Consider the following 16,966-nt stretch of genomic DNA (forward strand, 5'->3'; position numbering starts at 1 on the left):
ACTCTACGGTCCTGAATGTGCCGCCTGATTAAACCAATTATCACCGATCAGTGTCATCCAAGCTGAATTTTAACTCAGTAGATTAAATCTAGCGAGCGATTGGGTAGCGAGATTTTAAACCAATGACATCCCCGAAAATAGTTGAGAGGGCTCGTCACCAAAGAAAGCTGATGAAAAAGGATGCATTATTTAATGTGGATGAAATTTGGATATTTTCGAGTAAGGCCTGTGGTTTTTCTTTGTGATTTTTGAATGAATCGGAATTATAAAGACGTCTAAGGTAATTAAGTTGCCAATACTCTACAAAGTAAACATTTAAAAATAATCTAATACGACTAAAAAAAAAATGGACGACAATTTTTTTGAATTTCTTAATATTTCAATTGAGCAAATAAAGGGAGGTAATTCTGTTTCTTGTTTTTTTTTTCAGACAATACTTAACTTCAAGCACATCAAACTTCGGTGATCATCTACATATATTGGGTCTCCGGGTAAGTGACCCTTTATTGTAACTCAAAAGAAGAATTTAAAACGCATACATAAACACCAATTTAGTTTATTCATAACCAAGTAACAAAACCCATATATATACACAATAACAAAACCCATATATATACAAGTACATAATAACATAACAATAATATAATTCATTCATTTACTGGCCACAATTACGTGTATATTCGAGCACATCTCGATTTATCAAAGTTGGTTCGATTATATATAATATTTGATTATTGGTGATCCGTGCACAGGCAAACCACATCCATAATTTAAAAACGTTATAATAATTACAAACAAAGCATGAATATAATATTAATCCTCAAGAAATTCTTAAAATTCCATTAAAAGGCAATTTTTGGCACAATCACTTTGTCTTTGATAGTGTAAGATCAGCATCTTGGCTTACACTTTGTCGTCACATATTATCATACATTCAAAGAAACATTCTCTCTACTGATATATATACAATTATCTGTATTGCAGATACGGCTTGCATCCAATGTCTTTGCAAAATAATACATCCTTTTGAAAAATACTGTGCAATGCGTCAAAATATTCAAATCCTTGCAATTTGACGCAATGTAATTTTAAACTGCCAGCAAGGTTTATGTTTCGTTATAAATGTTTTTAATACAGCTAATCAAACAACATGTCAGCATCATACCAATTAACTGGAAATGAAATGAAATGAAATGAAAATATATATGAGTAAAATGAAAATGAAGTAAAATTAAAAGAAAGTAAATGAAAACTACAATGAAATGAACAATGAACTCGATGTGTTCCTCATGCTAATTAATTTAGTTTTAGCTTTTTTGTCCGTTTTCTTGCGACCATGGAGCAGATAATTTTTCACTAAGAAGCTCACATACCTCAAACGCAAGTGTGACGGCCGCAACAGCGATCAACATTGTAGAACGTAACGTGTTCCAGTCCAAAATCTTGTCATAACATGGCTAAAAAAAATTGAATAAAACAAATAAATAAAAACAAAATTAAATAAAACAAATAAATAAAAACAAAATTAAATAAAAACAAATTAAATAAAATATCAAATTAAAAAAATTAAATCAAACTGAAATGAAACAAATCAAATATATGGCTGACCACAGACTAAATTACTGACCGTATCTATGTTGCTAGCTAAAAGTTTGGTCGGACACGACGATTCCTCAAGTCGCATCAACCTTTCAGTATAAAAAGCTTCTTTATTGAGCTTGCAACAGTGGGCAGGAACAAGTTGCGAGTTGAAATGCGACCATTTGGGGACAAGCTCTCTCTTTTGAAATTCTGTATAATTTCTGATACCACAACATTCAAACTGAAATAAGAATTAGAAATCCAAATTACTTACGTGGAAGTTTCAAAGGGAGGACTATATCTGCTTCTATGAGAGGCCATGATTTCAATCTGCCAGTGATGCAGCTTGGAAAGACCGTCATGGATAAAACCTTTCATTGTCATATTGGCAACAGAACGTGGTTCCATATGCGATAGGCAATATACGTTAAAGACCTCTCGCAATCCGAATCTGCATAATTCCCTTCAATGAACGCTACAAGACGTTTGGAATGTATTGCATCTGAAATTGCTGTCCGTGTGAGCTGTCCATAAAGCCAGGCTTTTCTAAAGGAATCCAAGAAGGTGCTATACTTACATATACCATGCTGTAGTCGAAACCTCTTGTAAACACATCAGATGTATTATAGTAGTTATCATACGATAGTTTAAGATTTGAATACAGTGAGCTCTCCAGTGTTTCTGTCACCTTAAATGGAACGAGGGCAATGTATCAATGTGTTGATCGAAGCGTCTTCAACTGCCATCTCCAAGTGTAACAAGAGTTTTTTTTTTTTTAACTTTTTTACAATAAAGAGCACAAACACAAAGTTGCAACAAATCAGCTGCCATATTGACGAATTGAGAGGACGAAGGCATAAAACCACTTACCCTCATGTGAAAGACAATTGATAGAGCCAAGACAGCGATCTGTACGACAAACACCATGAACAGTAATCCTAAATACTGCAATAAAAATATACTATGTCAAATAACCGTCATTAATGGTTTGGACTACCGACAAGGGATGTAAAATAGTGACCAACATGTCCTACAGGAGGATCATGATGCTCAGCTCCAAGAGTGGACTAAGATATCAACCAACTACCTAGAAGCTTTATCCATTTTATAACACTAACTTTCAGGGCACCAGCATGTGCTCTTGTTGTCTTTCCTGGTTGTTTAGGAAGATCTGCCAGTTTGAGAGCAGAGCATTATTTGAGCTTCCTGTCCAACCACCAACTTCCCACCAAGTGTATCTTACCAGAGCCAGAAGACACCTGATCTCTTTCATGGTACCAAGACATCCGAAAAAGGAGAGAAGAACCAGTAGAGCTCCAATGACGATGAAGATAATGCAGATGCTGAAGAGCAATCCAGGATCACTGGTCTCTGGATTGTCACCGGAAATGGTAAACGTAACCATGTTTGTCATGTGCTCTTCGTCCACCAATAGGAAGACTCCAATGCCAATGGATGCCACGCCCATTATCTGAAAAGGAAGGAGCGAATTTGATGAAGCGAAGCTTGGTATTATTCATACATATTGAACACAGACTATGAAGTCCCCTTACAACATAAATTACACGGAATCCCCCTTTCAGAACATTATTAAGAATTACTGATGCTTATTCCTTATACTCGAGTCATGCCCGAATATAAAAATCGAACGTAGCTATACTTACAAAGAAGATAACATTGAGGAAATAGAGGGTGTACTTGACACACCGTGCCCCTGATCCTTGCAACATCTTTTAGATCTGAAAAAGAGGAATACAATCATAAACATTAGCCATGTAAATGATCAGCACTTCAAATAAATCGAGGAGGGTGTAGTTATGTTGAAACGTTGCGTACAATAAACCCAGGAGTATATTACCTAAATGTCGCATTGCCAAATAACCTTCAATGAAGAAAAGTCAAAAAAATATAGGGCATAACATTGAATTGAATGTGTCGATTTCAAATGAAGTTTTAATTGAATACAATGTTTCCGCCCAGTTATATACTCTATTGAGCGTTGGATTATTAGACATTGAAATCAGCGCTTCAAAATATCATTTTAAATGCACTGTATTCTGAATTAAAAAACTTCAATCTTAATTTGGCTTGATTAAAGTAGTTCTTCATATTTCTTTTAGTTTATTTTCTATGAGTTAATTTACTCATTCAATATCTGATCATCTTTCTTAAATTTGTTGAAAGCGTTCAACGTTAAAAGTATGCCAACTAGCAACCTGTACACACATACATATATACATCAAGGTATTAACCTTGGGTCCGAAAATCTTAACTCGACACAAATGTGGCTTTAATTCGGATCAACAAAGTACAGATTTGACTCGAATAATAATTTAAATTTCTCATAAAAAAAATCTCAAATAATAATTTAGATATAGGTGTGTCGGTCAACAAATTAAATTTCAAAAGGAGGTCAAAATCTGAATGTATCCTTCATTTAGTCTACTCTTATATTGATTAATAAGTAGATCACCCAGTTCAACAGTTAACCTAATGCACTTTAAAAGAATTGAAAAGAGGGCAAACTAAAATTATACAACTACAGGTCAGAGCAAGTGCATATTCCTTCACGTCACAACAAAAGAATTCATTTACAAGTGAAGAGAACGTTCTACATATACATGCCAACACAATGTCTCATACACTTCAAAATAACTGCATGTCAAAACATCTTCACGTCAAAACAACTGCACGTCAAAACATCTTCACGTCAAAACATCTTCACGTCAAAACATCTTCACGTCAAAACAACTGCATGTCAAAACAACTGCACGTCAAAACATCTTCACGTCAAAACAACTACATGTCAAAACAACTACATGTCAAAACAACTACGCGTCAAAACAACTTCATGTCAAAACTACACGTCAGAACAACTACACGTCAAAGCAACTACACGTCAAAACAACTACACGTCAAAACTGCACGTCAAAACAACTTGAATCTCCAATCCTTTCCATAATATATGTACTGCACAGGAAAGAGCAACTTTAAAAAAAAAAAAAAACAAATATTCGCACGACAAAATACTACACCTGCCTACCCCTGACCCGTACAATATGTCAATACAACATGTGAAAAGCTTTGACCATTGAAACGCATATAAATACCATTTCGTTTACATTTTAGGGCTGGTCCCTCTTATCATATTTAATATCGCAGTATTTATGATCGTCATATGGGTGTTTTTGAAAAAAGGAAATTATCATTAGAAAGGCATTTTTTGTCACCACACAATGACAACAAATCGTGGCTTAACTTAACTTCAGTAGTGAGGAATGTTACTTTTATTATATTCAACCAAGCTGAAAATATCGTTTCAAACGACCAAAATCTTACTAAAATAAGTGAAAATTTGGCAAAATATCAAGTATTTAAGTAGAAAAAAAGCAAATTTTAAAAATATCTTATTTCTTAAAAGATATCGCAGTTAAACTTTCTTCTAAAAAGAGTATTTAATCACACGTAAAAGAATAAACTCCGACCCTTTCGACAATAAGTGACAACTCTTACGACTGTTGAAACCAATATTAGCCTCATATAGTCCCTCGAAATTATATATGAGTTATTGAACTTTGCTCATTGGAGGTGTCCAGTTTCAGTTTAGAGAATCGTCGCTCTTTTTAAAACTTGTTCAATTAATAAAACTGTCTTCTATCGGACATTTTCTCACGTATTGCTTATCAAATTTCACCTTTCGGGTTAAATTTATTTTCTTATGTGAAGTTGTTGTAGGTCTATTGGTTTTACAACGCGAGACTTCAAATTTCATAAAAATTTCATTATTTTTTGTGATAACGTTACTTCTACGTTTCATTTCTACAACACGTTATTTCTACGTTTCTTTTCTGAAACACGTTATTTCTACGTTTCTTTTCTAAAGCACGCTATTTCTACGTTTCTTTTCTGAAACACACGTTATTTCTATGTTACAATTCTGAAACACTTTTCTAATAACATTATTTTTACTATGCCCGTCTTCATTAGCCCACAAGGTGCAGAAAAGTAGGACGTAAAACTCCATTCATTTCATTTTTCGGTTAATTTTCTATCTTTCTTAAACGTTTCGGATAACGTTATTTAATACTTATAAAGTCAGTTTTCTAATAGTACGTTAATTTTTTACTTAATTTTTCTGATAATGTTTCATTTTTAGTTTTTTTTATATATAAATATATAATACTTTTCAAATGATACTGTTCAGAAACAAGACAGTGTAGAATGATAAGAATATTATAACAATCTTTGTATCCATTGAAATGAAATGAAATGAAATGAATGGAGTTTAACGTCCTACTGATTGTATCCATTGAAGATAAAATTCTTTCAAAGAGAAATAGAAAAGCTACTCACCTTTTTGAAGACGAATATCCGAAAATCTGTATTAAGAAAAAGGCAAAATCCACGAAACACACCGACAATATTTAATCTTCGATTTAAAACCACAATTCTAATTTAAAATATGCTTTTTTGATCAATTTAACCGAAATAGTCACACACGGAGAAAAGAACGAATTATTCAACGTAATCAAATTATTCACGGTCGAAATATCCAATTCAAACTATCTTTATGATCATGTGATTTTGACAAAAATCGTATTAGTACGGTTGATGTCCGCAAAAAAATGAGTAAGCCCCTCCCTTTTAGCCAATAACATTTGGGCTGTATTAACCAAGAATGGGAAAAGGGTTGGTTAAATTCGCCCCCCCCCCCCTTTTCTAACATTATCGAGACATGAACTCTATTGATATGAAAGAAAACTGCAAACAATTTAGAAACACATTGACCGAGATTATAACACACGACCATATTTTGTTTGTTTGACATAATCAAATGGACAACGCGGAGATTTCAACGCTATAACTGATAGAGCGACAGTCTGTCTACGCATATAGAATGGGAAAAGATTTGGGGTTAATAGAGAAGAGGCGATACAGGCATTCGGTAAATTAAAGCTACCCGTACAAATAGGGTTCAAACAATCGCGTTTACATTGTAAGTTATTTGGGTATCATTTAAACTGAATACTCCCAACATATTTACACTTTTATTGTGTTGTACAATACACACACAACAACACACATAAAACAACACACCCTTATCAGTGTTCTTTCTCATTTTTATGTACAATTTAGCCACTTAATGCTTTTATTTGCCACGATCTAATGCTCATTGATATTGAATAAACGTTAACTTACGTAAGTAATTCTCTCGATGTTGTCTTATGCAACAAAATTCCCTCATAGCACACTGCATGGCGTGGCTGACTGTCACAGCCTTCTAGTAAAGAATCGTCGAGTTTTACAATCAACATACTGAAAAACAGATTGAAAAAATAGTTTAAATTATATAGTTCTAAAATATAGTCTCCTATAAGATAATCACAAATAAAATAGTTATCATATTAAATAGTTATCATATTAAATAGTTATCAATCACAATAGTTTCAATAATAACCCTTAAAAATAATGTCAAGTAAAATAGTTTCAAAAAAAATCCTTAAAAATAATAGGCCTACCAAGTGAAATAGATTCAATAATAGCACTTACAATAAGTTTCAAGTAAAATAGTTTCAAGTAAAATAGTTACAAGGAATATAGTTTCAATAATGGCACTTAAAATAAGTTTCAAGTAAAATAGTTTCAAGTAAAATAGTATCAACGAATATAGTTACAAGTAATATAGTTTCAATTATGGCACTTACAATAAGTTTCAAGTAAAATAGTTTCAAGTAAAATAGTATCAAGGAATATAGTTTCAATAATGGCACTTACAATAAGTTTCAAGTAAAATAGTTTCAAGTAAAATAGTATCAAGGAATATAGTTTCAATAATGGCACTTAAAATAAGTTTCAAGTAAAATAGTTTCAAGTAAAATAGTTACAAGGAATATAGTTTCAATAATGGCACTTACAATAAGTTTCAAGTAAAATAGTTTCAAGTAAAATAGTTACAAGGAATATAGTTTCAATAATGGCACTTAAAATAAGTTTCAAGTAAAATAGTTTCAAGTAAAATAGTTACAAGGAATATAGTTTCAATAATGGCACTTACAATAAGTTTCATGTAAAATAGTTTCAAGTAAAATAGTATCAAGGAATATAGTTACAAGTAATATAGTTTCAATAATGACACTTACAATAAGTTTCAAGTAAAATAGTTACAAGGAATATAGTTTCAATAATAGCACTTAAAATAAGTTTCAAGTAAAATAGTTTCAAGTAAAATAGTATCAAGTAAAATAGTTTCAACAATAGCACTTAAAATAAGTTTCAAGTAAAATAGTATCAAGTAAAATAGTTTCAACAATAGCCCCTGAAAATAAGTTTCAATTAAAAATGTTTCAAGTAAATAATAATTTCAAGTAAAATAGTTTCATAGTTTCAAGTAAAATAGTTTTAAATAAAGCAGAAACCGTTGAAATTATATAGTTTCAATCAAAACCGTAATGGTTTCGAAATTTTAGAAAACAATCCAAACAGAAGCTATGACGATTCCCTTTTCCATTTAGCATTTACAACCCCACCATCCCATCCATAGGCTACCCCCCTACTTCAGATCGCCGTGAGTAGATAGTCATAAAAAATCTTTCTATATATATCAACGTAAACAAGTTAACACTTCATTGATTTTGATTCGAATAAGATGATACTACAATGAAAAACCGAGAAGTGGAACTGAATGAATGACCTTCGGAGGAGCGGTGCTTGACCCTTACTGTCCTAGATAGTAGCAAGGTGGTCATTACTTATTGGGGTTCGATACAAGGAGATCGATACCCAGAGATCCGAGGCATTTGTCGCAAGGCCCCGTTTTATCCGATAAACCCCAGCAATAACTTATTTTTTTCTTTGTTCCCAGATGTGGTGTTTATTCGCGAAACATGGACACGACTGACTGCTTATAAATGACACACCCTACTCGAATTAAGGAGATTTTTAATGTTAACAAACTTGAGGGATGGGTCAAGGCCAGTACAATATGGAAGACACCCCGAGACGGGTTAGAACCCTGGCCAGTGCTTTCTGGAGACTCAACCCCTTCCAACAAACATGAGTACCAATGAAATGAATATTATGGAGGTAAAGCACAGAAAACAAGCACATAGAAACTTCTAAATGATGATGAATCCGAGACCAATTGACGAACACTTTTCAATTTCAAACGCATCCGAATCCAAACAACTCATTGACATATAAGACAAATCTTGTGGACTCTCGAAGGTAAGCACAAAGCATTTGTCGGCCTTTAGTCTCTAGAGTTGGTACCTTTAAAGTCTCACTTGAGAGTAAGCGTTTGATTATACCCCTTTAATTACAGTTGGAGTGTCAAGTTATCTCCCTTTATTACACTTGGGTGGAGAGTAATTGCTCTTGAGTATGGATAAGTGTTAAGTTACTAATATTTCTCTGTTTTGAAGGGCCATTCATTATCCTAATAATTTTATTGCATTAGTAACAAAACAATCACCATTGACGAGGCAAATCATGCCAAAATTTCCAAATAGTTTCATCAAAACCATAGTACGTTAGATGAATTTTGGCAGATATATGTTTGCCCATTTGTAAATTGACAATGCAATATAATGAATCTTAATCGGTCTTTTCAAATTCCGATCGGAGCTAAATAGGTAAGACATTTAATTTTAGCATTTTAAGAAATTATGCTATACTTTCAAACAAAAATGGATCTTTTCCTCGACCACCTGAGAAATTAGAACCTGCTACGATCCGGTAGATCGCAGTTAGCAGTCGGTCTAATTTTCAACGATCGCCCCGTTTATGTCGACTGTGACAGATCCCGTAAAGATTTCGAGAACCGACAGTCGATCTGAACTTCAGTCGATTCTTTCAATGTTTCTCGGGTGCAGAAAAGCAGGACGTAAAACTCTATTTCATTTAAATGTTTCAGCATCATGAGTCTTAAGACTGTGACAGCCCTCTATCTTTTGGTGGCGTCTGCCATCTTTAACGTCATCGGCTTCTCCAGCCCTTACTGGTTAACTGGTAACATTGACGTGTTCGGGCGAGTCTGGTACGGCCTCTGGTTAACTTGCTACGATATTCTTGAGGACTGTATCAATACGGACCAGGCCAACCAGTTTGGTTAGTATTTTTATAGTCATAAATGTCGTTTTTACCCTTATTTTCCTATACCCGTTACCCTTCATCCTTATACCAATTATATCCGAATAACCCTTCCAAATCGGATAGCCTTTATATCCGAAAATCCCCTTGAACTCGGATGACCTTTCATACCCCAAAACGATTTTGATTAAGACAGCTCTAAATACGGATATCATGATACTCCCAACAAGAACATACTAGATCTTAAGCATTGGCATCAGCATCTTCCGTCAAGAAGATGACTCAATATTCAATAGGGGTGTTTCATGAGGTGCCCCATGTCACTGTTCATCCTTCTTCAATTCCAGGCTGGGAAAAGGGCGTAGCTGCCATGGAAATACTCGGCTTCATGGCATTGGTTGCATCATGCTGTTTTTTGTTACTGGCATTTTTATTCTGTCATAGCCGACAGAGTCTGTTCACCATACTTAGTGGATCATTCGCCATAGCTGCAGGTAAGGGTATTACTAAACTGTGTATTAACCACAATCTTCCGTGATGGATCAAACGTACTAAACACGTTTTACTCTGATCGTTTCAGGCGTGTTTATGTTCATTGGAGTGATTATCTTTGGTGCTGAATTCGACAACACTATCCTGACGCTGTCGTGGGCGTTCGTCTTGGTTCTTATTTCTGCATTAACAAGTATAGCATCTGGAATCCTGTTAATAGTAGAGTTTAAATCTGCCAAGGTGATATCCATATAACTTCAATTATGCACATTACGGTGCAGGATATGAGCTAAGCAGGGGTGTATACTGCAAAAGAAATGACAATTTGTTCTTTAATAAATTTTTTAATTCAATAAATAGAACAATTATATATTTACAAAATATGTTTATGTACAAAACCACTTTTAGAAGTAACCAGCAAATGTTATTCATTGCAAAAGTCCAAAATGTACCGCGTTCCCATCCCGTCCAGAGGCCAAATTCAACTCATTTCATAAGTGACTCCTTCAGAATCTTACACATAACATAATGTACCCATAACAAATGATACTTCTTCCAAAGACCACCTACTCCTAAAAATGACCCATTCCAAAAATTAATATCGCGAAGGACAAAAGAGCCCCATAACCTCGGTTCTAAATCGTGCGTTGAAGAAGCTATAGATGATGGGATTGGCAGCGGAGTTGATGAAGTAGGACCTCAAGAAGATGTTATGGACTTTCAACTGAAATTCCGTCAAAGAAGAGACGTACTCAGAGTCTAGTCTCTTCATAACAGAAATGCTCAGGTATGGCAGGCAGCTGAGGATGAAGACCAACGAAATGGCAACCAACATCAACGTCGTACGGTTTTTAATCTTTCGGGATTTTTGTATCTTGCGCTTTCTGGTGATGAGGATGCTTTTCCTGGCGATGTTCAGAGCGTCCGCTTCACTCTCGCCGTAACCGGAAGGAGCGTCGCTTGCCGAATCGTTCGGTTCTGCTATTCGTGACGCAGCTGCATATGAGACCGGATTTGCAGCAAGTGGTACGATTTGCGCGATTTCCACCTTGTTCTTCTTCTTCCGTAAAAAGCTGTCTCTGAAACTGAAGCGGCTGTGGATGAAAATGGTTCGCCCGATCAATATATACAGAATGAGTACAATGCAGCACGAAGCCACGAACATCAAAAATTGTGTGCCGATGAAGATATGTGGATATGGGGTATCGTTCCAAGCGTTCATGAAGGTACATTCGTAGGCTTCGATACAATATTCTTCCAAAACGAACTCTCTAACTCCATTCAGTATCAAAGCAGGTACAGTAATCAATGAGGCAAAGAAGACTGCAAATGCCACCATAGCCTTGGCACCGCAAACGGTGATCTGTTTGGAATGAGGCCGACAAACTCGTCGATATCGATCTATGGCGACGGCAATGAGGATGAAAATAGACGAAAAGACGGTGATGTAGTTGTTGAAGCGGATGAAGCGACACATCACCGAGCTGGTGAAGGTGAAATGTTGGGTGATGTCGATGATCTCTCCTGACATTCCGAGCATGTTGTTCAAGATATCCGCCACGGCTAGAGCCAGGATGAAGATACGGGTTGTTCCCTTCTGGATGCGGACTGTGTAGACCACAATTACCAATGTATTGCCCAGGAATCCCAGACCCATCAACACTGACATGTAAATCAATGTGGAAATCAACATGTTCGTCTTCTTTTCCTCGATTGCTAACAACAAATCCCAATTGGTCGAACCAGATGGCGTCATATTGCAGGAGTCAGTGATAAAACCATCTAAACTGGAAAAGGTCTCAATTCCGCCAGTTGTATAGCTGGAACTAGCGTTCAAACTGGTGGTGGTGGCGTTTGTAGTATAATCTAATGCTGTAAAGTTGGTTTCCATTTTGGATTTTAAACCTAAAAATTAGAACGAAAGTTGTGAAATTCGATGAGTCCACATCAAGGATGTCGTTACAAATTTATTTCAAGAAAATGTAATTCATCTTTCATGCATTTATTCATTCATTCATTCATTCATTCATATCTCTCTCTCTCTCTCTCTCTCTCTCTCTTTCTTTTTTTTTAAAGTCTTACCTCGCAAACGTTTACTCCACTGTGTTCCAACTACAGTTCATCAGAATGTCTGTAATGTATTGGTGCATCAAAGCTATTTGTCGCAGTCGCACGACATTCCGTTATACGACACGCGTAACTCAACACGCAGTGTATCAAAATTAAAAAAAAAAACCACGCCACAGTATGTGAATGTTACTAAACATTGCTGGAAGAGACCCGTTGTTCAGTTAATCGAGGTGAAAACTTCTCACATCGAGTCATTTCGTTATTCGGCCATCCTCGATAGTTCCCGTTTAGCTGAATCGTGAAGAGCAGAGAGCTAGGAGAACTTTGTTATTTTATAAATACATTCATTAGAAAATATTATATATATTTCGTCAAACGATGATGGTTGTTTGAATCTTAAGACTAAGTGTCAAACAATTGTCAAGGGATAGAAGAATACTGTCAAACGATATATGTAACATTGTCAAACGATTTGATATGGTCAAATAGTATTATCAAAACGCTGTTTACACAAATGTCAAAAGATAAACATTTGTCAAACTATATGAATAATCAACAAAACAAGCAACTGGTGAACGACAACCAGGGTATGGGCAAACATTAAATAACAGCACATACAACGTTTAGACAATTTACATCTAGTGAAATGATGACAATGTCATTGCTAAAACGTTGAGTAAGCCTATAATAAACTAATACGTGATCATTTCCATATGTTTTGTGAAAAATATTGCCTAGGTTTATTATGAGCAAAATAATTGTCAACAATGGTATATCTAATATAATAGTATTGTTTTAACCGAGTGTTATCACTAGTAATACGATACCCGAGTATCCTTCCGTGTTGATGATGAGAATAATTGAACGGGGGTTTCCTCAATAAATCAACTTCCCTTTTCAGCTCTCCACTTTCTATTGTCCAACCACTGTGGATTTTTGAATCGCAATATGGCTCATTTCTTTTTTTGCCTGCCTAATAATATAACTTCAAAATAGTAGGCCTTTTGAGAGCCTTCCAAAGATTTGAATAAAATAGAGCAATTCTAGGTTCAAAATTGGCGATAATTTAAGTTATGTGTATCCATTTTTCAAGAAAGTACATAGAAATTATTAGAAAAATTGCTTTTCAAGTTTGTAATCTATTGTATCCTGAACGAAACCAAAAAAAAGGAATGGAGCTAACCCTTGCGACGAAACACTCAATAAATACGCCTTAACTATCTGATTGCTGTCTAAAACTGTTTAAAAATATTCTGATGCCACGGCCTGTGCTTGTGAACGTCGGCCCAGTGTCTTCTTTCAACCCCTATCGCCCTTTTTATAAAGCTTAATCCGTATTGTTCAGACTAAGATCAACTTTGCATCATTAGAACTTTAACGGTCTAAGGGAGAAAACTCTATTTTATTAAATCTAGTTATTTATAAGACAACAGTTAATTCTTTATTTATTTTGTTATGATACGTACCATACAGCAAACGCTTATTCGTGCCTAATTATCAGAATATGAATTCTATATGAACATTTATGGCCTTAGATTGTCTCTGGGTTCGTAAAAATATAAGATTTTTCAATTTTCAATTTAAAATAAACACAAATCCCTCTCAAAAATAGTTACAAAATGAGCCATATTTGGACAGAAAATTTTCAAATTTCGCAATAAATCGAGCCTTTATTAGAATTTCTATGAACCAACAGACAATCTAAGACTAACAGTGCTTATCTAAAGCCTACATTGCAATTTATATCGATAAAAAACGAGGAAAATTTGATTCGAAAACCCGAGTAGTGTATGGGTAGGCCTAACCAAGGGATTAGGGGTTTATCGTGAGGGATTAACGGAGGGGATTAGCATAGATATATACAATTGATAATGATAATAATGAAATACCTGAATGGTAACGGCCATAATACTTTAGTTTCTTCCACAACTGAGTCCAAACTGTCGACATTTTCCTCTACAACACATGAAAAACACGTGGATTTTCATATACTTTAGGGGAATCCCCCTGTCATACCGCCAAACTGAGGCTAACTGTAAACAATAATAATGAGCCTCTATTTTATTTTGGCTATGGTTAAATAAAGAGTCCTGGACGTTTAGAATCGAAATGAGTAGACAAATGTAACTGTTCTGTTAAAATTCCCTTAAAAGCACTGGCATACATAATGATCTTTATTACATGGGGCCGGGATGCCATCATCTCGCCTGTATATTTTCTACTCTACTTTTTATGTAATATTTTCCCTGTCCTGCACTCTTGGAAGCACTGACAGGGGATTTAAAATTAGCCTATTCTGGACGATTTATGAACCTACAATATGTATTGAAACAGCAGAATCAAAGGGCAACAGAATAAGCATTGGTTTAAGACAAGAACAGGCAACGCCATAGTATAACACGTGGTAAGAAGAATTAACTGTAGTCTCTAGCTCAAGTCAATTTTTTAAATCGAGTTTTCTCCCTTGGACCGTAAAATCATTGAATATGATGAACAGTATCATATATACTATACGAGGGTAATACGAGGGTATACATTCATTTAATATGACTTATCTTTTGTGTGAGGTAGGTTTTTGGAACTGACGACATCTCGACTGTCGAAAGCACTGGATGTGGACCTAAATTTTCCTTTCAGGAGATTTAAAAGGTGGGCTAACAAATCTCTATGAGTTTTATAATATGAAACTTCCCAGTATCGTAGAGGGAGGACCATTAGGCCATGCAGCCCTCTCCTCCCCTCCACTCCCTCGGCACTGCGATAGATCTTCTTTTGAAGTGAATATTAAGCTCTCAAAATTCATCTCAGGGGCATTCATCTTCTTGCAGTCCCAAGAACCTTTGCCTCAAGGTGCTTTTGTGCTTCAGGCCTTGCCTCTCATTTGTGGCCCACATCACAGGCATTTTCTAGATACGCCAGTAAGATTATGTGTTGTTGATTATATTTATTTTTTTATTATCAAAAGTTGACATAAATAATTAATTAAATATATTCATATAAATATGCTAAATATCTACTATCAAAAGTTCACTATCACAATCAAAATTATAATCATAATTCATTAGAAAATTATATTAATCACTGAACCAGTAAATAGTCCACTTCTGTAAGTGGGGCATAGAAAATAGACCAGTTCCATGAGCGGGACATAGTAAATAGACTACTTCCATGAGTGGGATAGTAAATAGACCACTTCCATGAGTGGGACATAGTAAATAGACCAATTCCATGAGTGGGACACAGAAAATAGACCACTTCCATGAGTGGGACATAGAAAATAGACCACTTCCATGAGTGGGACATAGAAAATAGACCACTTCCATGAGTGGGACAAAGAAAATAGACCACTTCCATGAGTGGGACAAAGAAAATAGACCACTTCCATGAGTGGGACAAAGAAAATAGACCACTTCCATGAGTGGGACACTTCTAGGTCACTTCTGTATATTGAAAACAAACCACATTTCCAAAATTCTACCTGCCCCCCTCCCTCCTTTTTCAATTTTGTTTTTGTCATGTATGTCTCTAGGATCTATTAATCATAACCAGAAGATCTTAAACACCCAACTCTTGCTCCATAATCTTCTAAAATCACTCACCTAGGTAATAATTACAGCATTTCAAATATTTCTCAATTTAGAAAAAAGTTTAGAGCTTGAGGCTAAATTGAACCAACTGCAAATAAATATTCAAATTGGAAAATTCAAGAGGGTGAGCTTCTTTAAAATACTGAAAATCACACAAAAGAATGTGCCATTAATAAATATCATAACTTTGAGCATTTATAAAAATCTACATACTATGTTTATATATTCTAAGTAAATAATGAAATTATATTAAACTTGAATTATTTACATAATAAATTCACATGTGAAAATATCTGAAATATGAAGGGCCAATAACACATTTTCAAATAACAATTACTTTGATAACAATTACTTAGCCACTTATGTAGGGTCAATAACAATTACTCTCATCTTTCAATAATTGTTATCCATAATTGAATTGTGACATGCAAAACATTAATGAGCACAAGATGAGCATCAGAAAGTTTAGATTAAATTAGAGCTAACACAGGGTGTGGCATCCCATCTTTAAACTGATGAAACAATAAAGGGGCAAAAAAAATAACAAAAGAAGGATGAGCACAAAGTGAGCATCAGAAATTTTAGATTAAACTAGAGCTAAAATGGTTATGGCATCCCATCTTTAAACTGAAAAAAATTGGAACAAAAAATCCTATCAGAGCATCAGAAACAAGTTTAAATTAAATCATGGCTAGAGCTAAAACAGATGTGACACCCCAACTTTAAACTGAATCATATCATAAAGCTGATTAATTTTAGCATATTAATGATCTAATTAAATATCTATAGCAATATTGACATTCACAAATGATAAATGATTAAATGGTTTATTAATGTAAATTATCTGGTTGTTATTCTATTACACTATCTGTCGGCCATTTTGTAATTGGTTGCTGATGGTCAGTAGAAGACCTTACCACACACATCTTCACAATATCAAGTTATTATAAACTTATTATAACTTCTGTGAATCAAGAATGATGGCTATTGCAGTCAAGGTATAAGATGAAGTTTGGACTACGATAACTTAAATCTTCAATCTATAATGAACACTTTGGAGCACTATTTAACACTGCGACAGCACCATCTGTTGAATATTAACTTGTTACCTTTCGACTTTCAACCACCCCAACTTCTAATATGAACAC

General features: G+C 34.7%; 3 protein-coding genes across 3 annotated transcripts; 1 reads left to right on the top strand and 2 right to left on the bottom strand.

Annotated features, from left to right (window-relative positions):
* Positions 1-540: 540 nt before the first annotated feature.
* On the bottom strand, positions 541-6,098 carry LOTGIDRAFT_237893 (hypothetical protein). The gene is made up of 8 exons (XM_009048441.1): positions 5,935-6,098; positions 3,246-3,320; positions 2,825-3,052; positions 2,452-2,526; positions 2,159-2,269; positions 1,628-1,822; positions 1,374-1,457; positions 541-1,172 (listed from the first exon to the last, which is right to left on the bottom strand). The coding sequence occupies exons 2-8, from the start codon at positions 3,309-3,311 to the stop codon at positions 1,107-1,109; spliced, it is 825 nt and encodes a 274-aa protein (XP_009046689.1). The 5' UTR covers positions 3,312-3,320; positions 5,935-6,098; the 3' UTR covers positions 541-1,106.
* Positions 6,099-9,497: 3,399 nt separating this feature from the next.
* On the top strand, positions 9,498-10,416 carry LOTGIDRAFT_171869 (hypothetical protein; the record flags this gene model as incomplete). The annotated part of the gene is made up of 3 exons (XM_009048442.1): positions 9,498-9,687; positions 10,017-10,163; positions 10,250-10,416. The coding sequence occupies 3 exons, from the start codon at positions 9,498-9,500 to the stop codon at positions 10,414-10,416; spliced, it is 504 nt and encodes a 167-aa protein (XP_009046690.1).
* Positions 10,417-10,756: 340 nt separating this feature from the next.
* On the bottom strand, positions 10,757-12,052 carry LOTGIDRAFT_171870 (hypothetical protein; the record flags this gene model as incomplete). Its single annotated transcript, XM_009048443.1, has 1 exon — positions 10,757-12,052. One exon carries the CDS (start codon positions 12,050-12,052, stop codon positions 10,757-10,759), a length of 1,296 nt encoding a protein of 431 aa, XP_009046691.1.
* Between the last annotated feature and the right edge of the window lie 4,914 nt (positions 12,053-16,966).

This window comes from Lottia gigantea (assembly GCF_000327385.1).
Source record: "Lottia gigantea unplaced genomic scaffold LOTGIsca_121, whole genome shotgun sequence".
Classification (NCBI taxonomy): Eukaryota; Metazoa; Mollusca; class Gastropoda; family Lottiidae; genus Lottia; species Lottia gigantea.